The 23,907-nt window shown below is 34.9% G+C and overlaps 1 protein-coding gene across 9 annotated transcripts in view; it reads right to left on the reverse strand.

Annotated features, from left to right (window-relative positions):
• DACH1 (dachshund family transcription factor 1) overlaps positions 1-23,907 on the reverse strand; it is a 353,685-nt gene that overhangs the window by 93,924 nt on the left and 235,854 nt on the right. For 2 of the 9 annotated variants that reach the window (XM_038146051.1, XM_038146404.1), the window contains exons 4-7: positions 23,347-23,502; positions 22,634-22,809; positions 9,512-9,647; positions 7,114-7,251 (exon numbers count right to left, since the gene is read on the reverse strand). In XM_038146051.1, the coding sequence (XP_038001979.1) occupies positions 7,114-7,251; positions 9,512-9,647; positions 22,634-22,809; positions 23,347-23,502 (606 nt within the window). The remainder of the gene's footprint in view (positions 1-7,113; positions 7,252-9,511; positions 9,648-22,633; positions 22,810-23,346; positions 23,503-23,907) is intronic. The other 7 variants (XM_038146617.1, XM_038146708.1, XM_038146319.1 and 4 more) reach the window with 6 other exon arrangements.

The raw sequence follows: 23,907 nt of genomic DNA on the forward strand, positions 1-23,907 counted from the left end.
CTCAGTTAAGGCTTCTCAAAACTGATTTTTTAGAGTATTTTGGACAACTTAGATAAAACTTAAAACCAATTGCACAGCAGGTTATAAACACTTTCAAAGCAGTGCCTTCAAGTAGTCTCAAGTGGAAGACATTCTTAAAATTTTGCTGCAAGCTCTCTTTTCTGCAACAGTAACCATTAGAATAAAGTGGTACAAATAAAGCCCGGTACATAAATTTCCATTAAGCCAGGGCATTCACTTATGTGAGTTTTCTGGAAGAACATGTATGAATCTATTCTCCCTTTAAATTCACAAAACAATTATGTGTTTCTGAATGTCTTCAGAATTCACTTCTACGGAAGCTAGCTATATCATGTATCCTTTTGTTCTCCTGCAAAAAGTCAAACTAGAAATAACTACTTTAGAGAAACAGAACCATATTTGATCACCCTCATGGTGCTATGGGACATATCCTCTCATAGTGGGATGCCGTAACTTCTTTAACTTCATTCCCTGTAACGTATTTCTCCTAGAAGTAAACACTAAGAGAACTGATGATTTGAAAACTTCAATGTGGTAGCATAATAAAAATGTTTTTTCTAACATCTTATCTATGACCAATACATCCTTCATTTAAGAATTCATTAAAAAAAATCAAAATGAGCATGCAAATTTTTTCAAAGGGGCTTATAGCCCCTCTCCATTATATATGCAATAAAGACCATAAAAAAACTAAAGACCATTCTAAGGTCTATTGCATGAAGGACACATAATGACTATTGAAAAGAAAGTTGAGGGGAAAAAAAGAAACAAAAGAATAAAGCACCCTTCAGAACTGTTTGGGGCACAAGATATGTAAGAACTGTACATGTAGAGCTGTTTCAATAGATTGAAAATACATCAGATTCTGTGCACATGTAACTCATACCTTGAGCCTTTCAGAAAATCAGATATGTCCAAGATTCATGTGACTCACTGTAAATGTGCAATAGGCAGTTTGCATATGTGCATTGGGCTGCATTGAGCCCAGTCAGCTGGGAATGTTTCGGAAATGATACACACATATCCATCAAGTAAAAACTGCACAGCAAATCTCTCATAAAATGTGCCAAAACTACTACTACCCCAGCAGAATAAAGGCCCCTAGTAGCAAACAAGTCTGCAGAGGAATGTCATTGGAGGATGACTTGATAAGGGTCTATAGAAATAATTTTATCCAATTATTTGCACTGAAGAAAAAGCTTTCAGAAGTTTTCACTACCTTTGCACTCCTTCCTGCCTACTCATACTATTCATATCCTGTTCAATAACATGAAAGCTTCTATGTTTTCTACATAACAAAAATAGATGTTTTCCAGCTACGTAGCAAAAAACAACCCATTAAGAAAAAACTTCCAATTTTATTTTTTACCTCTATAATCCATTAACTGTAATAGCTTTTAACATACTTTTAAAATTACTGATCCTCTCAGGCTGAGTGAAAAGATACACCAACAACCAAAGTGTAGAAAGGTTATCTTGGTGATACTGGCTTTATCAAACCTTTAATTTAGCAGATCTTTATTATATTATCTGTCATAGGTCAGATAGTCATAATTTGACTATTATATTTTAAGGGTTTGAGAAGTCCTACGTGATGTAGAAAGTGTGAACTCAGTATCTTAAGGATTTAAAAATTAATCTATTAAGATTTAATAGATAGGATTTAAGATGTGAATTGAGAATACAGACTTAAAATGTTTAACTGCAAATGTATTGACATGTAGAAACCCATCAAAGTATAATAATATTCTTCTTGTTACATCAAAATGCAATATTCAGTCAAATAAATATATTGTATAAGTGTCCCTCTGTGAGTATGCATCCATACAAAAGAGAACAGATGAAATATGTTTACACAAGCAGCTGGGCAGCAGAACTGCCAATGAAAATTACTCTTTACATCAACTGGTAAGTACTCTCCTTAAAAAAGGGCTTTCTCAGGAAACTAACTAAAATTGTAACAGACCGGAAACAGAATTTAAGCAAAGGTCTCGATCATTTGCTTGATGAGTTTGTTAGAGAACAGCTCAGGTTGAAGAGAATTGTGTTGATGCTAAAACTTCTTTTGAGTCTTTCATATTTATAGAAACATATTCATACGTGTTTCTGTATTTGTTAAGATGAATAAGCATCTTATATTTACATTGTACATGCATTTTAAGAGGATTTACTGCTGATAATACAGAATGAATATCTAACTATACAGGATGGCATACTTATCATTAGTTCCCTTTTTGATGCATGAATGCTAACAGGAAAATCCAATTCTAACTTTGGAATACTTAAATTATTTTCCATTTTTAACTGAGGATACTTTGAAGTTTTATTATTCTCTTCTATAAAATATTAGCCAAAGGTCTAAGACTGATGTTGTCTCTACAGGGGTACATAAAATAAAAAGAAAGACAAACCCAGGGACTTTTTCATACGTGGATTTGATAAAATTATACCTTAATTGCTGCTGTCAAGAAGCAGTTATTGTTGATTACCTGAAAATTACTTGTGGAATTTCCATTAATATCATAGTTTAAAGCTCTTCTGAAAGAAATACTTTAACTTGTTTTGTGAACATGGTATTTTATATTTTGCTGTAGAAAACAACATGCATATTTTCAGCAAGACAGTGTCCTTCCCATAACATCTCAAATAACATATTCAATTGAAAATGTAAGCATGACATTCAGGCTTCATTTGCTGTTGGTGTCTATCTAAAAAAAAACCCAAATTGATGGAGACAGAAAATTCTAATCTGATGCCCTAAGGCCAGATCCAATAAAACACTTAAGCATCTGAATTGGTGCTAAAGCAACTAACTTCAGTGGTTGTTCCCCATAAGGGAATCTAGGGCTGAAGTGAGCTGAGTTTTACATTCCTTTATAGAGTACAGAGTAGGTATTTCTAGGTGGGTACCAATTAGGGGGTGCTGTGAGCAGCCACTGCCTCCAACACCACCCAAAAAATTGCATGCAGCTACCTGGAGCTAGGAAGTAGACAAACACTGTCAGCAGGACTGAGCTATAAATTACACTTTGCAGACCAATACAACCTGAGTCCAGGTCATAAGGGTAAAGGGATGATGTTAAAACATACTTCCCTCTTTCACAAAAAGCACAGTGATTAAGGATACTGCTCAGGAAATGTGCTCCACATCTCCAAGTACAGTGTGCTTGTCTTTTAAGCCACTGGTTATTTTGAACTCTTTTTTTGAAAAACTTCAGATCAATGAGCAAAAACAGGATCAGGAATCAGCAGTCTAGTCTTTTATGTTCTCCACTAGTTCCTCTTTCCTCTCCATGCTTAACAGATACCATTACTGAAGAGCTCAATGGGTATTCAGCTCCATAAAAAACACCAAAAAATCTGCTTCTCAAAGCTTCAGACTGGGATGTCATATGTAAGCTGAACAGGATAAGTGATGAAATGTACCTCACCAAAACTGAGGGACTAGACTCTTCGTGTCACAGAGATTTGAAAATACTTAAAGTCTTCTCTTAACATAGCAAACTGAATGGACCTTTTCTTATATGAATCCCACACTTCACATAAGCCCTTCTTGTTAAATCTGACTCAATAAAACCAAATGAGCATCATCAAAGAGTCCATAATTATAGATTACAAAATTAGATGCTTGGTTTTGGCTGTCAAGGACTTGAGCTAACATTGTGTACTTGAACTTACCTCCTTCTTCCCAGGACCATTTGCAGTTCTATAGCCTTCTTTCAGTAAAACTGGAAATGCTGCTGTCTTCTAATAAGCAAAAAAACTTTGGAAATCTAGGGTAACTGATCTCTTGTGATACAGATGATGACATCTTGAATTATGCATGAACTGTGAGGCAGAAGTGCTCTGCTGTCCTCCCTAGTCCAGACTAGGAACCTCACTGGACCACAACATAACCTTAGCAAACCTAAGTATCCTTCTTATGGAACTCAGGGAATGAGTGGAACTTCAGATGTGTACACTGGGCCTTGATCCAGCATGAAGCTTGGATGCAGCCAAGCTGCACACCTGGATTAAGCAGCTGAAAAATGTCCCTAACACCCATGTTTTATATAAGGCCATTGACAACAGAAACTCTTCCAGTTTTCCTGCAACAAATAATGATCCAGAGCCTGATGTGAACTTTCTAGTTTAAACAGATAGATCCATAGATCCTCATTTGATTGTTGGTGTCATAATAATAACCTGACCCAATGGAAGGTAAGGTCACTCAGAACTCCACATACCAGAACCTGAAAATATATTTTGAAGACAGTCTAAAGGCAAACAATAATAAAAACCCCCAAAACACAAACAATCAAACAAACAAAAACCAAAACAAACAAACAAAACAAAACAAGCCAAAACCCCCAAACAAACAAAAAACAACAATAAAAAAACAAAACGAAAAAGAAGAAAAAACCCTCAAATTTTAAAAACAAAACAAAACAAAAAAAAAACCCCACCAAAAAACTCCCACAAAACTACACAAGAGCTTTATTGGTAGCTTAAACCACTCCAATAAAATAAACTAATTTTTGTCATTAATAATAATTCTTGCTAGATTTTTAATAGAAATACATTTGATCTTTGAAAGACTTATTCAGTTTGCCAATGCCAATGAACTGTTTCTAAATATATTACACCTTGTTGTGTGGACTGGTCAAATTAGCTTCTTTGTACTATGTCTCTAACAGGTAAATGGCATTTTTCTCCCATATCCAGCTCACGGTTCAAGTCAAACAAATGATTCACCCCTCTGATAAAAATTTTGGTATGTTGATCGGTTACCTCTGTTATTATTTGTTCCCCCTTTAAATTATCTGTTGACTGTAAATAAATTCTCCCTGATCTCAGATAACTTCAGAGATTTTTCATCTTTTCATTTTTTTAGTGGAAGAGGAGACAAAAAGATAAAAGACAGGGCCTTCTTTACTAGTAAGGATTTTCTAGGTTCTCCCAGGTTCTATTAAAAGACATTTTAATTTCACCTAGTATATTTCTGCCAACAAAAGTCTTAGAAGACAACACATTAATTTTTAAATGCTTCATTATATTTATTTAGAACTTTTGATTTCTTACTTCGTTTTCTTTCTCTTTCTTTCTTTCTCCTTTTTCCTTTCCTTCCCTTTCTTTCCTTTCCTTTCCTTTCCTTTCCTTTCCTTTCCTTTCCTTTCCTTTCCTTTCCTTTCCTTTCCTTTCCTTTCCTTTCCTTTCCTTTCCTTTCCTTTCCTTTCCTTTCCTTTCCTTTCCTTTCCTTTCCTTTCCTTTCCTTTCCTTTCCTTTCCTTTCCTTTCTCCTTTCGATTCCTTCTTTCTCAGCTGATGAAGGCGATGGCATTTTAACAATAAAAGTGCCACCACCTGCATGTGTGTTTGGTCACATATTTAAAATCAGTCTGACTGATTTCCAGAGGTAAAACAGTTTCAAAATCTGATTGCAAGCTCACAGTGACAAAACTAGATAATTACTATCTCCACAAATATCTGTAAGTCAAATCACTTGTTTTAATACAGATTAGATTAGTACTAAAGTTGTAAGATTGATATGAGAGACATGATAAATGTAGTCATGACAGAAAACAATTTTTAATTTAGTAACCCCTATCAATCTAGATAGCCCATGAATATTTACCATTAATTCAGAAGGCTGGAACAGAGCAGGGAAAATAGAACAAAAAAAAAGAAGAAAAAAAAAAAGAAAAAAAAAAAAGGAGGTCTGACCTAAACAGGACTGAGGAAAAAAGATAATTCTCAGCAGTTTTACTGAGAACAGATCTTGCAAAGACTGGGAAAATACATTTGGGATAGCATAATAAAAAAAGACCCTTTAAAAAACTGAATGACATGCAAAAGTATTGCCATTCTTAATATGTATTTCTCTTTGCAGAACTTACCAGGATTACAGTTAAACAAGTAACTTCAAAGGCTGAAATAAAATCATTTATGGAAATTCAAAACAAACCTATTTGATCACATCATACTTCACAGCAGGGATACAATTTGCAGAGGCTGAGTGAGGGCATAGTGTAAGCAAAAACAGGTTGTGTGTGCAATGAACCAAACTAAATGGTTTATATAAAAGAAATGTTGTTTCCATTAATTTTTCTGGTAATCTTATTAAAAATGCCACCTGTCCAGCATAGAATTGTCCAGGTTTTAATTCCTTTTCATATCTCAGTGTTCAAACATAAGACAGAGGAGGTATCACCTTATAGCTATTAAAATATGTCACAAGATGTCTTATTCTGAAATCTTCATAGCTACAGCAGGTTCTCCATCTCTGTTTCAACGTCTGGTTATTGTACATTTTACTTTTTCTCTTGTTGTGCTCAAAGAACTGACTTTTCTGATAAGCTTAAAGAATTTTTTTCAAACCATGTATTTCTTTTTAAGCCTCTCTTTTAAAAAAAATGTTTCCAGTCTATAAGACTTAAAATTCTTATATATTAAGAAAATAAAACATAAAATGCACCTTTCGAAATTCCACCACCACACCACCAAAATCCCCAGTAAGAGCCCTGAACAGGAACTTGACTTTGAATACCAGCAGAGATGAAATGGTGTCATAATCAGCATAAGTGCATGTGGACTATTCACCTAGATCAAACACTTTGGTCATATACTCAATTAAATTTAAATCCCATTATATAATGTATACCAGCCTCATTTTATGCAATTCCCTAATTTAATGGCTTGGTATTAGCCTTTTTCATTTTTGCACACATGGACTAATTTTCACGGTGCTCAGCCCCTCTGGGAAGTAGGTCATTAAAGTCAACTGGACAGAGACAGAAACTTAATACCTTAACAGTGCTGCAGAAGGGTCAGAGTGACAATAATAATGTAAAACAGTTTTTCACTCATCCAACCTTGCAATATTTATGAAATTTCTCCCTCATATATATATATATTCATTAATATTGGAGATGACAAAATAGAACAATAATGAAAGTTATCTTCCTGTTACAATTTGATTTGTGAAACTGAAAAAAATAATAAACAAAACAAAAATCTCAATTAAGAAATCAAAAATCACAATTATAGTAATATTTAGCTACCAAGAGAACACTTGTTTTACACTGAAGCAATAGAATTATAATATTCATGTTACCTTTCTCAATGTGTATTCTTTTTGTCTCATGTCCCACATCATGACCAGCCAGATCACCCTCCTTAGGTCCAGGCAGGACATTAGGTGACAAACCCATCAGCATTTGGTTCATAGAGAGCCCGTTCTGATGGACAGCTGCTAGACACAAGCACAGGCAGAAAGAAATCAGCTGTCATATTAATAATACTCTTTTTTTACTTATTTTACATAGTCTTCCTCTTAATTATACAAGAATTCTAACAATCACAAAGTTACTTAATTAGTGCTATCAGGATCCACATAGAGGAAAAGTTTCTTCCTGTTACTTCTAGTTTAAAACAATCAATTTAAAAAGAAAGTTCAGTAACTTTGGATAAAGTTGGAGATTTGCAAATATGTTCTTGCTTATTTAACAAGAATTAACTTTTTAGTTCATTGTACAAAAATGCTTGAGTACCAACATTCCCAATAAGCAGTCTCTAACAACTTCCTTAAATGAAGCATTGTGGCCTTTCAGGGGATAATCACTGGTTTTCCACACATTCTGTGCAACAGGAGAATTGCTTGAACTACTTATTTGCTCATCAGACAGGTGGAAAAGCCGTGTCCAACAGCTTTCAGAGACCTTCATGAGTCTCAAACACACCTCAGAAACTCATATTAGGTAGTTTATATTTCTATGCTTTTATTCTGAAAAAAAAAAGTCTTTTCAAGAGGTTTATGCCATTTTTAGTATTTTTCTTAATATGGAACCCATAATCATGTAGTAGTCATTCTGGTTGGCACCACAAAAGATGTACTTAAGAATCAGGTGTGATGTTAACAAATCAGATAGGACAGAAAAGAATTATCTTATAAATAAATAAGTTGTGAAGTGATCCACTACTTAAGGAACTCTGTTATGTTCACATGGAAGAAAAAAATGTGCAAAGGTCCCACTCCTCTCTGTAAACTATAGAGTAAGCTGAACAGTACAATTTCCTTTTTTGTTAAAAAAAAAGAGCAATTCCTTAGCAAAACCAATAAATATATCTCAATTTAGATTTTTGGAGTTTCTGATGTTTTGTTGTTTTGGTTTTGTTTTTTTTTTTTTTCTAAAGAACAATAGAAAAGTTCTTCAACAGTTGTAAAAAAATATACTATTCAATCAGTTAAGAAAAAAATTTAATTCCACATTTGTGAGGGTTTTTTTCAGATCTTCACTTATAAAGTCTGCAGTGGGTTGATCCTGGCTGGACACCACCAAATCCACTCCATCACTCTCCCTCCTCAACTGGACAATGGAAAGAAAATATAATGAAAGGCTTGTGGGTCAAGCCTGGGGAAATAGACAGGTCACAGCATATGGGATGCCAATTTAATCTGCTCTCTGAATTGTCCAAGTGATAAGAAAAGAGAATTTTCAGCTTGTCATAGTCAGGACTCATTTCTTTTCTTTGTTAAGTCATTTTTCATCACACACTAATGAAAGATCTCATATCAGAAGGTCAATGAAGAGTCAGCTTCCTGAGTTTGTGGAGAGCCTGAAAAGAAGCAGCCTAAAGTACACGTGTTGCATCTAATCAATATGGCCACCTATTTCATACAGCTATTTCATGGCCTTCTACGTGCATGCCAAGCCCTCCAGTTTCACCTACTGACAAATTCCACTGTGGAAAGACAATTTAAAGATACAAAAACCTGCAACAGAGCTGTATTAAAGGGAATGGACAAGTGTAATATGAATTTAAGTACATATCCATAAAACAGTATGCATTTAAAACCTTAATTTCCATTGCTGCACTGGAATATCACAGAATTCAGAGTCTTTGCCATGTAATTTACATCCTGTATATGGAACTTTGGTAAGAATGGCATCACTCTGGGATACCACAATTTAATTTCACTGTGTCCCCTGTGAGCTATGAGGTGATATTCTTTCTTTCACATTTCTCACCATTACAAAATTTTTGTATTTAAAAAATTTATAAAGTATGCACATTTTTAATTTATTTAACCCAATTCTTCTCTTTACCAAGCAATTCTACCACATAAAATATTGCTTATGAAGTCAGATTCAATATAGAAATCAAAACCAAGTAACCACATTAAATAAAATTCAATTTCTTTTAAAAATGTTTACACTTTATGTATAGTTCTGAAACTAATCTAACAAATTGCTTCCTGCCTGCAATTCTGTATTTCATTGCTAATATCCTTATGTTCAATATGACATGATGGCAGTTTATATCAGTACCTGTTAATGTAGCATCAGATTATGATACTGTAAACTGGAGAACTTAATGTTGGGAGATAGTTATTGCAGCTGAACTTCTGAACATGAGACATATGAGATCTATTTAAGGCAAGGGCATTGTGACCAGAAAAACAAGCTGCACCTCATCAGTTTTAAAGTGAGAAGGAGAAGAATGGGACCTACGGATTCTGTCTGAAGAGCTCTCGGTCCGTGCAGGAGAACTGGACACGCTGCTGCTTCGATGAGAGGATGGATGGCTGCCAGGTCTTCGGCCCTCTTCAAGAGAAGGAGCAGGAGAAGGGCTGTCTGGAACACGTTCCTAGACCACACAAAAAGTCATTGCGAAAAAATCACAATGTTAAACCAAGCCTCTGTTTCCAAACATCACTTCCCTAAACTGAATCTCCCTCCTAAATTACAACCTATTCATTCCCCTGTTGATGTTTCCAGGATTTGCAGAGCATTCTCAAAGGAAACTTGGCAACTTTAGGACACTAGATCTTACATTTCAGCATTAGCTGAAATTCAGCATTAGCTCATCCTATTAGGCTTTACCTGCCTTCTGGACTACTTAAAATAAGAGGTTTGTTCACCTTTTTGTTGTTGCTGTTATTGTTATGGTTTGGCTTTTTTTTTCTATTTTGTTTTTTTTCTGGGGTTTTTTGTTTGTTTGTTTTATTTTTGTTACTTGTATCATCATGCAGTTGAATTGGAAATATACATTTTGGCTTACAGATGTTAGCCTTATGGGATGAGGAATTATGTATTTCTGTAAATAAATAAAGACCAGGTGCTGATGTTTTATCTCATGTTGACTTTTACTTCACATTTTAATTTCAAAGAAGCTTCTTGAGCAATGAGATCTTATGGAACTGTTATGGATCAAAAAGAAAATATAACCTCCTTGTAGCACCTATACCAGTCACATGACTGATGTAAGTCCAAATGTCTATTTTTAGCACAGAACACAAACTTGGAATTGATCACACTTTTTTGGATGAATATGTCCATATCACTTCAAAATGGGGAAAACCACCATTCATATTTTTCTATCCAGGAAAAGGCCTAGCAGAGTAGCCAAGAGGAGCTATGATGCACTTCAAGGGGTTCTTTGGTTTAGAAAACCAGAATGTAAGGACTGTGATGGCTTGAATTGCATATCTGCTATGTGAGAATTGTTGGTATGTAGCAGACAGATATATCTGATATTTACCCAGAAGTTTGGCACAAACAATAATCAAAGGGAGAGAGTGCAGAATAGTTCTTTCTTCAAAATTTGCTGTCTTTCCCTGCAGTTTCCTTTTTACTGCTGAAAGTTTTCAAGACTCATTGCTAAAGTATGTGAGAGTGAGGCTGTTTTGGAAAAATAATGATAAACATAAATAAATCCTACAGGGGAAATCTTTTGGAAGGATTGAAAATATTAAACTAACTTTTTTTTTTGCTTGTTTTTCTCCTTTTGATAACTGAAAACCTGACTTATAAGAAAAAAAAAAATGAGCCCAAACCACCAATCAACAAACAACTGCACACATTCAACTCACTACAAGCTTTTGGTAATGAAATAATACAATTAGTAAGTGTTTAATAATGCATAAAAATCCCTTTCTGTTGCAAATGTATTTCCTTGAAAAAAGCAGTACATTCCTCACACAGAAAAGTTCTTTTCAAGCAGTTATTATTTTATCATGCACAGTCACCAGATAAATATTTATTTCTCTGAATGTATTCCTAAGAAATTTTGCAACATCCTCAACTACAGTAATCAACAGATTTGTTCAAGGTAAGTTTCATAAAAAAATATCTGCTGAACTTGAGATTCTGATTGCAAAGGGATTCAATGGGCATACTGATGGAGTGGGAGGAGATTTTTTAGAGCAATGTTGCAAGACATTTAAGTGGATTCCACTTTAACAGTCTCAGGTTTTTAAGTCAAAAACCTTGATGAGGATAGCTTAACTGCATCATAGCTCCAGGCTTATTATGACTTTGATTGTGTTTATATGTCCATGAACTGGGTATTCAAGAGGAGGATTATAATGCAGATGTTTTTAGAATGTAGAAGATTTATTTCTTTAGATTTAGGAGGATTTAAGCACACACAGTGTAGAGATTTGATATAAATTAGAACACGGTATATTTAATCATTCATTTAAAATATAATTTCACTGTTTGGCATACAATGTATTGTTCTTATAAGGGTTTCATTAAAATGAAATCCAGTGAGCACATAAGATTTGAATACAGAGCTGCAGAGTAAATTAATTTATTTAAACAGCTTAATTTGTTTATCCTATTTATTTATGTGTGCTTTTACAGCACGTATTATGAGATGGAGAGAGCAAAAGGAATGCACAGAACAACGAAATACAATTACTGTACAAACAAAACAGATAATGAGTTTTATTCTCATATAATATGACACAGACAAAATCCATGAGAAAACTATATATCTTGGCTTTATCAATTCATTTGTAAAATACTCTTTAATTCCAATAAAACATGGGATTGAACTACACAGAAATGCAAAATAAACCAATTTAGTATCTTAACTATTGTTTTATATCCTTGCTTCATAGTTCCACAATCAGCAATCTAGTCTATAGCAATTTTTTGTGTTTAACAAATTCACTGCAATAATAAATGGCAATGCTACTAATAATAAATTGAAATACACTGTAGCTCTAAAAAAGTCATAGTAATAAACTAATGGTGCTGGAATATCAATATGTCTTCCTTAACAGAGATTTTGTGTAGAAAAGATTAATTTGGTTTGCGGCAAAATATTAACTTTAGGCTCCATTTTAAATTTTTCAAAAAAGGAAGTGTTCAAAATTGTGTTCATTAAATAACACAGATCAGAGCTTTTTTGTCACTTCTATAGCATGCCTCTTTTATACAAGTTACTCTACACGAAACAGCAAAGAAATAGAGTTTACTGACTTACAATCCTGGCAACAGACATCACCTAGAATTCTGCCCACTGCCCAATATTTTTCCTAATTATTTTTCCTAAAACTTGCCTACTTGAAAATAAATTACTTTATCCTCTGCACTTCAATGACTTAAAGCACAAACATCCTTGAAGAAGTTTGTTCAATACTGAAGAGGAGCAAGACAAATGAATAGTTTAAAAAATTATATACATTTAGAGCAATGTATATATAATGAATGAGCATGTCTATAGCTCATTCTATGACTAAAATTAAAGGATGACTAAACCCAAGAGATGAGTCTTATAGCAAAGTAAACTAGAGCACAGTGAAAAGCTGAGACTTAATACCTGTTGGAGAGAAATAGCCAGGAGGTGAAGACTGCATGCAAATCTGGTTTGGTTATTGCAAGAACATGTATTCAAACTTTGTCAGAAATGGTCAACAATTTTGTTATTAAGGAACAAGAATGGCAAAGAAGAAAGAATTTTGTGGGAAAACTGAGGTGGTGACAACCTAGAAGATACCACTTACTTTTCTGTCCTCTTAGGAGCAGAAGGATTGTTCCTACATATATTACCTGAATCAATAGTGGTACAATAGCAAAACTGCATCAGCTTTGTGTTTTGATATATTTTGAGGAAGGCTTTTGGTAATGAAGCAATTTTCAAACAGTGAAAACATGCTGTTGAAGCAGAAATAAAACAGGCAAAAAAAGAAATTAGTATTTTGTAACTACCTGACCTCATATTTGGACAGACATGATATAGGGGAGAAAGTATTTCTGGTCTTCTGAACACCGTTACTGATGTATTACGATAATTATTTTTTAAAAAGTTACTTAAAAATAACTTTCAGAATAAGATTTTGCAGTATTTGCCTATTTGAGAAATTTAGCAAAAAGTTGATAAATACATAAAAACTCTCCTGTTTTACTTGAAGAGACCAAGACTGTGATTTTGTGAATGATATGTAGTATTCTGGAACAAAACTGGGGTGATTTCAATTCTAGAGATAACCTCAATCTCATGTGTTAAAATCTCTGATACTGAAATCTTTTGCCTTTTTTTACAGCATAAAATAAAATACCCAGTGTCACAGGAACAAGCCTGTTATTTATGAAATTGACTTGATATTGAGGGTGTGTAACTTGTCACTGGAATAAAAGTACAAGAAAGGGTGTTAGAGTTCCCTAGAGTGAAAATTTTTTTGTGGTAGGAACATTTTTGGAGGAGGCAAATGCCAGATTCTTAAATGCTTAGGATTTATGCTTTGGATCAAATTATGAAGAGCACCAAGACAAGGAATGCTTCAAATTTGGCCCCTAAGAATTTGTTGCCCACTGCTTAGTAAAGCCTCTGACACCTAACTGAGATTCTTAACAACCCTGAAACATTGGTCAACCATATGCTAAATTCCTGCATATTACCCAAATTGTTAACAGTACTTTTTGCCTGGGCCTATCTGTAGAAAGAAATAGGGAAGCAAAAAATGGAGGAAAAAATAGTGATTGAGGGTTATACACCAGATTCTCCAGAAATATCTGCCTCTGGGATTAGGCAAGCTTTTAGGTAATTTATGGAATTCTTTAGGTTGGAAGAGATGTTTAAAGGCCACCTAATTTCAGCCCACCTGCCACAAGCAGGGGCACTGTGCACTAGAGGAGGTTGCTCAGAGCCCCATTCAGCCTGGCCTTGAACACTGCCAGGTATGGGGCAACCACAGCGTCCCCGGACAGGCTGAATGCATGCTAGGGAAAGTATAAATGACACAAACTGTTTTACACAGTCGTGATGATTATGATGATGACAATAATAATAATAATAATAATAATAATAATAATAATAATAATAATAATAGTAAGTAGCAGCAGCAGCAGCAGCAGCATCTTTTAATCAGCAGTGTGAGAGACCAGACTGGTTAATGAGTCAAACAGCGGCTCAGTTGACCACCCAGGTGCAGACAGCAAGCACTCATCACTGGAGGCCATAGTTGGGTGTTGAAAAAGATAAGGAAGGAGGCTGGTAAGATGCAAATCTTGCCGATTTGGGCAAGTGGGCTACTGCTTTTTATCATGTCTGTGTCCTTTTCATAATAGCTCAGGCATGAAAACTTCCCTCTGGGAAAGTACTGGGACATTCCCACGTAGTCTGAAAGTGTTTCCCCCTTCTGATGGGCAACAACTGACTCAACTGTGCTGACAGAAGAGGCAGCTGTGGCAGCTTGGGAGGTATCATGGATGATGAAAGATTCCTGAAGTGTTCTGTGGTCCACAGCCTTACACCATTCCGTGTGAAACTCCCCACCTCAGAAGAAGAACCTGGGCATTCCCACCGGAACCTAAGCATATACAACTGGGGAACTTTGCTGTTTTGGGGGCTTTTCCTGTTCCTGACAGATCAAGACAGCCACAATCACTTCAGCCAACAAATTGCAACAGTCAAGCCTTGTTGTGAGGTCCATGGTGGTGGTATCTTTCTATTCCTTACCATTATTTTTTTTAAGTGTTATCTTTGAGCTTTTATATTGCTATATTGCTACATATAACAACAGCCTAAATGGCTACACATGTGCTCCCCATTGCAACCAAACTGTTCTAAAATAAACCCTCCGAGTGTATATTTACAAACACCAATTTGTGTTGTTTCATGCGACATTCAGTGTTGTTTCACTCTAATCTGCCCCAAGAAATCTATTAACAAAACCCAGCGTTACCCTCACCTTTTGGGGTGGGCTGTAACAAGGAGTAGTTTATATTATTTCTAACCACTGTGGGAAGACACCTGTCTTCCAAGCCTTTTTGGTGGTAGAATTATAAAAATCGCTTTTAAAAGTGATCAAAACACAGATTTCTTTCTTCAGTTCCTTACTGACTTATTTTGAACTCGTGTGAGATATATTCCAGGAATAACTTTCTTGCAAAATGTCACATTTAATTTGACATTGCTTTAGCTGAATAAATGGAAGAAATTAGTTACTTGAGTATCTTTTGTATCTTCTGCTAACAGAATATTTTATTTTTACAGTTTTACTTTTTCATTCCTCTTTAGTCAAGACACTATGATGCTCTAAATGAACATTTAGACTCAGGAACTGCAAAATTAACTGGACTAATAGTTAGTTATTTCCTAACTTTCTCGGTCACTTCTATATGTGAGTTATCAAACTGACTGAATGCTATAAATTTTTTTTTCTATTTCCTTATCTGCATATTATCTGGCTTGCTAAAGGTCTTGCTAACTTCACACTGATGCACATGACATCTTTCTCACCTTGTTCTTACAGATCCACTTCTAATCCCAATCAAAATTCAGGAGTTCTAATATTTTTATTGTCATTAACTGCACTATTATTTTAAATCTTGGATGTCTTATGAAGAAAAAAATCCATGATGTTTACATTACATATTTTCTCTCGCTGTAAATACCTTGAACTTATTTATCTTTTGGACCAATTGAAATTGATTTCTATTCTACTTTTTACTTCTGCAATTTTTCATTGTACCTGCTTTGCTGTTCCCATCACAAGAATACTGACAACAACAACAATACAACAACAGCATAAAATTAAGAAATAGATCAACTGAGAATAAGACTGAATTGGTTTGATTTTAGTGTCCTGTTTTCTACACGTATTATTACAGCAGAAGTTAACTGAGAGGAAGCCAAACAGGAGACTTACAAGTAATCCTTTAACAGTACTTCCCCAACAAGAGATCTAATCCTTGGAAATCATGAGTAGTGCATAAAGCACAATGACTTAGTCAGAAAGTGGATGTCAATGGATAGGGCCATTACAGAGATTAAAAACAAGCAAGTAAACAAAGTTGATCCCTATCAACAGAAGAAAGAGCTTGGTTTTACCTTCACAATGAATGTTTCTTCTAACAAACAAAATATCCTTCTAAGGTATTCAAAAAACCCCATGCAATACACAAATATATAGACATGCATGAAACTCTGCTCCAATCAAGTTAGTAACTCCTTATTGGCAAAGTGGACACATTTTCTGTTTTTTAAATGTTTTTTTTTCTTGTTCTGAAAATCCAGCCTTACTTGCAAAGTAAGCTTAAGAAACATCACTAGGAAGTCACTCTTCAAATTAAACCCAAACCACAAATGTATTACTCCCTAGAAGTCAGCAATATGAATCTCATCACTTGCACCTGACCCCATGGCCATTTTGCATCAAGTCAATCTCACACTACATACATTGCTCCCTGTTACACATGAGAACATGCAAATTTCCTAACACAAAGTTTGTACTACTTTCCATGTGTCATGTGTAAATACATATTTTACATGCCACAGGTTAATTTGGATGAGCGTATGTCTGCTATTAGCTTCAAACTGCACCTCAGAAACATGCATGATAAAAGAAATAAGGATCCCATATTATTTTAAAAAAAAGAACATGACTCCAAGTTCCAGCCTACCATATTTAGTTATCATCCTCTACAGTCATTATATAAAAAGTGTATTAAAAGCTAAAACAAATAATATTAATCATATAGATAGAACTAATTAATGAGGTGGAACACAGTGTCCTCTAATATAAGGATGGTTAAGCCATAATAAAGAAGGTCAACTATACTTCGACCTAAGATCTACTCATTCTAAATGAAAAAAAAAGTATGCATATACACCAGTTTTTCTAATGCAGAGATTTTCTTTGTTACAACAAGTTCCTACAAATTAGATATCATAATCTCTGCATTGATTTACATTATAGTTAAAAATTTATAGGTATATTCCAATTTTCGTGTTTGGTTTCTTAACATGTAAAAGCAGTTTGTTTTAGGAGCTGATAGTCCTATTTTTATTCTAAAAATATTTATTGTAGACCAATTACATTTTATTATTTAAATGCTCTGAATCAAATTTCTCCTTACATACAGAAGAAAATTTGATCATACTTCATGTATCAGATAAAGAGGAAATCAAAGTACCTTCCCTCTTGCACTTTTACACATTCAAGAAAAACACTTTAAAGTAATGTTAAAATTTCTATTTTGAATGCACAATGCACTAATGTCTCTAAAAATAGTAGGATATCTGAAAAGTCAGGTGTTTTTCAGGTTAGGCATACAAAAAGGGTTTTTCTGCCAATTTGGAACACAATCAATTTTGTTCTCATTCCCAGTCTGTAAAAGGCATACAGCATATCCAGCTTCACAGGAATGCTGCTACTGCCTGCATGATGCTTTTCCTGTAAGACACAGAAGTGTCCATAGAAAACTTCTGCCTTCAACACAGGATACAAGATTCAGATCAGTGAAGTGAATTTGCCCTCTTTCCTCTTAGAGTCTGTTTACTTTCAGGTATGTTCTCTGGACTTGCTCACCACCAGTCTGACATGAGACATTAAAACGTACTCTGTTCAGCCATTTCTGTATGGCAGTGATGTATTTCTTCTCTTTGGCTATTATTTGGACTTTTTGGGGAAAAAAATCACAGAAACACATGAGTCTGAGTTGGAAGGGATCCAGAAGGACCATCAAGTCTAGATTTTGAGTGAATGGTCCATATGGGGATTGAATCCATGACCTGGGTGTTATCAGCACCAGACTCTGACCAACTGACCTATCTATAATAGGCAAAAAAAAAAGATAGGAACATTAAATTACATCAATGGGAACACACATATTACCAATGAAAAATGAAAAAGTGAATGAATTCCAAAATAAAATTTCATGTCAGAATAGTCCTATAAACAGAGTTATTCTAAAAAATAAAATCTGTCAGCAGCTACTTTTATTAAATAAGTTAACAGTAAATTTCTGCTAATGAATCATAGAAATATATCTATCTATATATAGATAGATTTTAAAAAAGGTATAAAATAGTGTAACACAACCAGTGCTGTGATAGATGTGAGGGAATTAGCAAAGTTTAGTGTGATATATTCTACACAGTGGAAAACTACTGTGCCACTGTTGTCTCCACTTCTTCAGCTAGACATATTGGTTTCTTCTGTTTTATTCTTAATTCTTTCTATAAGTATTAGTCACATATGGATAAATTGCAATTTTTGATTCTGGCATGCTGCTGCTCTGTTCTAACTTTTACAATGTAATTTCAAGTTGCTATTATTATAAGGTATGTCCTTTATATTTTCATATATCTTTCTGCTGAGTGAAAAAAAAATTGATGTAGTGAAACTGCTAACAAGCTGAGCCTTTGAAACCATGGGCAGGTGATGAAAGCCACTTCATGTCTAAAGCATCCCCAGGTCACAGCTGTCACACTCACTGCAATTCATTGTTGTCACAATCTGCTGTCCCTGCTTGTTGTTGCTCTCCTCTTATTCATCCAACTCATATATCTAAACATTCCATTAGAAAAAGACATCTAATGTTCGTCTCATGTTCGAAAGGGCACAACACTCTTCTGAAATATAATTCTGAAGATTTTAGGGCTCAGAGTTCACTGCCAAATCTAAGGTGTTGCTTTGTAAGGCTTCCCTTGTAATTTTGTCTTTGTCTCATCTCCTGAATGCAGCAGGATAAAATGTTTAGTTAGTACATGATCTCAGCTTTATTCCAACATCTTATCATGAAGAAATGAAATATTGCCCAGTAATAGAAAGGCATTTGAAGCTTTGTGAGTTTAAAGATAACAGCGCTAGCTGTGAAGTCAGTGAATTGGAAGGAAAGGTCAGCAAGTCATCTACTGTTGCACTGTTCACAAAGGCAATCCTTCCATCCAATGAACCTGGTTGTTCATAATCTGAAGACTTTGATTTTCCAAGACTTAATTTTGTTCTTTGTTACTTAATTAGATATGGTTACTATTGATTTACTTTTCAGAGTGGAAATTTCTCACAGGCCTTCTAACTTTCAAGCAGACTTTACACTGGCAAACATGCTGTACTCTAATTTCAAATCTAGGCTGCTGTTTCACAACTACAAACTCTGAGATGAGTGATTTAAAAACTTTTCAATTCGTGGAAAAATTGATAGTAAGGAGAAAATACTTCAGTAAAATTAGGGTTAAAAAATGAGTCAAACCATAATGAAAACAAAACCAAGATGTCTGAAAATAATAGCAATAAAAAATGGAAGGTATAATTCTAATAACAAACAGTTTCATGAAAGAGAGCAATTGCACTATTTATCCATTCCTGTAAAAATAAAGAAAAAGGAGGTTTGACCTTCTCACTTACATCTATTCTTGAAGATATTTATTTTGATTGTAGTATAAGTTATTATTCATAAACATTACACTGCCAGCACAAGGTTCAAGAAGTATGCTGATTACAGTTTCCTGCTCAACTACTCAGTGCATATAATTCAGTGGACATTAAAATCACAGCCTCTGACTATGCCTAGAGAAGAACAGGTAAATTGCCAGTGACATTATGTCCATCCTTATGGGAAGAAAATCACCTAATAATGACCTCATGCTTTTAAATTTTTGGGGTTTACGTTTCAATCCTGGTCAGTATCAAAAAATAGGAACATAATTACTTAGCTGTGCTACCTCTATCCATATGACCATATCCCTCTGCAATAGATAATAACAGAGGACATAAATCTAGACATATGTTGTACCGCAATAGGGCTGAAGGAATGAGTAGGAAACAGTAAGTTCCTTAGACCTTGCAGTACTGTTGAAATAACTATGTGCAGCAAGATCTTACATTTAAAAGTGAGTTTTGAGTGACAGATTAAAACTTGTGTTTATAGATTCACCTGTAGTAGAAATTAATTTGAGCAGTAACTTAACAGGCCTTGACTGAAGAAGTCATGACAGCACTTAGGTAATGTCATGTTCTACATAAAGGACCCAAAATCCTTAACTTAGTAGTGCAAACTTCAGAAAAAATCTGTATTTCATGCTCGTATGTGCACAATTTTCTAAAGAGAACTTAGGTTAATTTGGTCATTTAAAAACATTTCATTGAAATCCACATATTTTTATATCACGGTTATGAGCAAACCAGATGGGAACATGAAACTTAGTTTGTCAAATAACTTGCACAGGATGTTATGCCAGGAGTTATGCAAAAGTTGGCAGCTACAATGAATATTTAATTAGCATGGATATGAGAGCTGAATTTTCAAAAATGACATTGATACATACTGTAGATTATTAATACAAACAAATGCTCAAATAAGCAAACTTTTGGAAATAGATTATGATTTTCCAGTTAAAACATGCTGTTGGAATGTTTCAGAGAGCCTAAATTGCTAGGTACTTTCAAGGTCTTCACCTAGATTATAAGGAATCTATCTCTGCTAAAGGAAACAGATGAGTTACAAAAATGGACTTGTTAAGAAGTAAACAACCCCCAGGATAAGGAAAATTTTCTGGTATGGGACTGCCCACAGTTATAATAATATAAACAGTTATATGATGACAGTATGTCCCTTTCAGAGTGCAGTAGTTTTAAACCTACTAGACAGGTTTAGATCACATGAGCCAAAAGTACTTTTCAGTTAAGTGCTTCCTGGGTCCAGCAATGTTCCCATAATGGGGTTAGATCTGTCAACGGAGCAGGACCTGCTTTCCACAAAAGGAAATCATCTTTACATGGCCTGCGAGATACGCTGTACTCAAATGTACCTGACTGGTAACTGGAGACAAAGATAGCGGTCACACTGCAATATGCTCCCATAGATGTATTTAAATGTAGGCCATGGTAACTCAGCCTTACAAGCTAGAAGTCAGCTTGTTAAAGTTTAGAAACAGAAGGTTACCAATGCTCATGAAGGTCAAATTTTATACTCTTACATATGAAATAAAATAGGTCATAGAAAGTGAAAGGAGGGAAAATAGCATGAAAATAGTGAAGACAAAGGATTTTTGGCACAGTAATTCATATGTCAAGTGTCATTTAGCATGTGCTCCATCTCAATCTTCATTTTTTAGATACCCTAGTAGGAGTGGTGGCCACTGTTCCAATTAAGAAAATAAATTTAGAATTAAATAAAGCACCACGTGTGTTCCAGAGAATATTAGTACCACGTAACTCTTACTAAATACCAGTCAAGTAAAAATAGGAAAATAGAGTTGCAAAAAATCACCATGTAATCAGTTAGTTAGCAGCAGAGTACTTATATCCCCAACACAGGGGCAAGATGGAAACCAGGGCAGGATCTAGTCTTGTTGGTATACCACCTAAATAAGCAATTCTTTTCAAAGCAGTATCTCAACTCCTCATGTCAACAAGGGTGAGAAAGGGATACCACTGAGGGCCTCCAAAGGAGACCCTAGATTTGGAAGTATAGGTGACTGAATTAGGTTATCAGATCATATTTTTCTAGGTCAATAAAACCATAGATTTGTTGACTTTAACTAAACAGTTCTTTGCGGTTCTGTGCTTCTTAGGTTAAAGAAGAAAGGTGCACCAGTATGCTGAATGTCTTAATAAAGTCAGACCTCTTCATTCTACTTAAATCATCATGAAACTTTTGTAACTCCTGATTTGAAGGTCCAAAAGATTCTAAGTTTACCTAATTTTTATCAAAGGAATTGCATGAATGGACCGATTTCCAACATAGCCCTGAAAAACTACATAAACTTGCTTTTTTTGCGTGTCTATTTCTAAGACACATTAGATAAAAGAACAAAAGTTTGTGTAGCTTCTCTTTCTCATTCATTAGAACTAAAGGATAAGAGGCAAAATGTAGATACCTGAATAAAGATCAAGTCATAATTATCTAATGGTAATAGGGAAGTGTCTTTTAAAATTAAATGCTTTAGAATGAAAACAGATCACCTTCAGTAAAAGGAAGAAAAAACTCCATGCCTCTGGTAAATGCCTCTATAACCAGATTAATTTAATTAAAGGCCACAAACAAAACCTAAAACAGGTAGACAAGTTCAGGTATCACGTATTTTTGAGATATCCCTATAATTCTACAGTTCTGGCCAACAGATTACTGGGACTGTTCTGTGCTACTTCATTCCAATTTGTTCGAGGATTTGGCAAATTCAGTTTCTGCACAGGCAAAGTATCAAACCTTTCAGCCTTCTTCAGATAACTTAGATTTTAAAGTTGGAAGAACAATCTCTTCTAATTTAAGAGAATTTTTTTCCATGATATCTCAAAAAACATTAGATTACAGACTATGAAATACAAGAAAAAGACAAAGCTGTGTATGAAAATGCTTCAATTTGAGTGTTGCTTTAATACTGATTTAGAGAGAAGGAGGGAAACTGAGATGCTAACAGTGGCTACTGGTAGCCTGTAGGGCTCTCAGAGTCACCACACTTAGTTTTCTTTTATTTACTGACTTTATGACTTACCTTAGGACATTTGACACCTATACAATACACCTTTACAATATTTACGGTGGTTGGGAGCGGGCTCCGATTTGGTGCCTTTTCGGTTTGGTTGGGTTCAGTTTGGTCTGTTGAATAGTTACCTTAATAACAGATGTCTCCACTCTGGAGGGAGGGCTCTGCACTTGTGCTGCTGCTGCCATGTTGGCGATGGTGCTGAGGTGGTTCATCTGGCTCATTGCCATCGTGACAGAGGCTGGAGGTAGGCTCACGGGAATCAGTGGGTGGGGCATCATCATAAAAGGAAGTTCCAACCCTGCTGGGGGAAAAACAGAGAAATAGGTTTATGCATCTTTTCCTAAGCACTGTCTTTTTTTTTCTCCTGATAGACAATATTCAAGTGACAGGTGACAAGATGGTTCACATTGCAGGAAAAAGCAGCTCTATATCAGTTCTCTTCTGAGAGATGCAGGGGTGAATCACTAGCCACCATGGAGGGTTTCTAGCCACAAAGAGAGGCTATTAGACCTCTTAGTTTGTTTATATCTGTGTAATGTATGATATCATTGCTAAGCCACGGCTATTTATTATAGTTTTTGATATCTGCTGTAAGGTGCCTTAGCAATGCTTCATTATGCCACTGATGCACAAGTTAGCAGCTATTTTAAGTATCAATTTTATTGCATATGTATTTGCTCTTTACTGTCCCCATTTCCTCTGCTTAATTCTTTAAAGGAAGTATTCCAGTATTCCGCACATCCTTGATTTTTTCATTGCCTATTTATATAAACACCAATAAAAAGAGACAGGAACTAGAAAACTGCTGATGTTAGTGCTGAAAGATGTCAACCCGTACCATTTGGCAGAAGGTGGTTCTGTTGCAGAGGGTTGAGAGGATGGCTAACTGGAACATTATGCTGTCCAGGCAAGTTGGGGTGGTTAACAGAGGCCTGTGATCCTTGGGTGGGGGGAGACTGAAGTTTTTCTTTATCCCAAGAACCATCACTGCTGCCTGTGGGGAATGAATATATATTATTTGGATGAATGAAGACTCCAAATTTTCAATTTCTGAATTTGGAAGCAAGGCCAGCATTCTAACTTTTTTTGCAAGTGGCAATTAATTTTTAATTTAATTTTTTAATATGTGGGTGGGGGGAAGGAAATTAGGTTGGGGGTTTTTTTCCCATCCTCTGAAAAACGAACGTAAGAGTAACTTTTAAATTAAGAGGTAGCACAAACTGAAAGTATTAGAGTTGTGCTCATTCACATGAAGTCTGTGTTTTGTGTATATTGTACATACACTTTTCTCATACTTAGAAAATAAAACTATATATGGCACTTTTTAATATGTGAGAGAATATTTTTGTCTGTAAAATGTCCAACAAAAATATGTCCTGTTATGCCAAATAAAATTTAA

The sequence above is a fragment of the Motacilla alba genome, chromosome 1 (genome assembly GCF_015832195.1).
Source record: "Motacilla alba alba isolate MOTALB_02 chromosome 1, Motacilla_alba_V1.0_pri, whole genome shotgun sequence".
Lineage (NCBI taxonomy): Eukaryota > Metazoa > Chordata > Aves > Passeriformes > Motacillidae > Motacilla > Motacilla alba.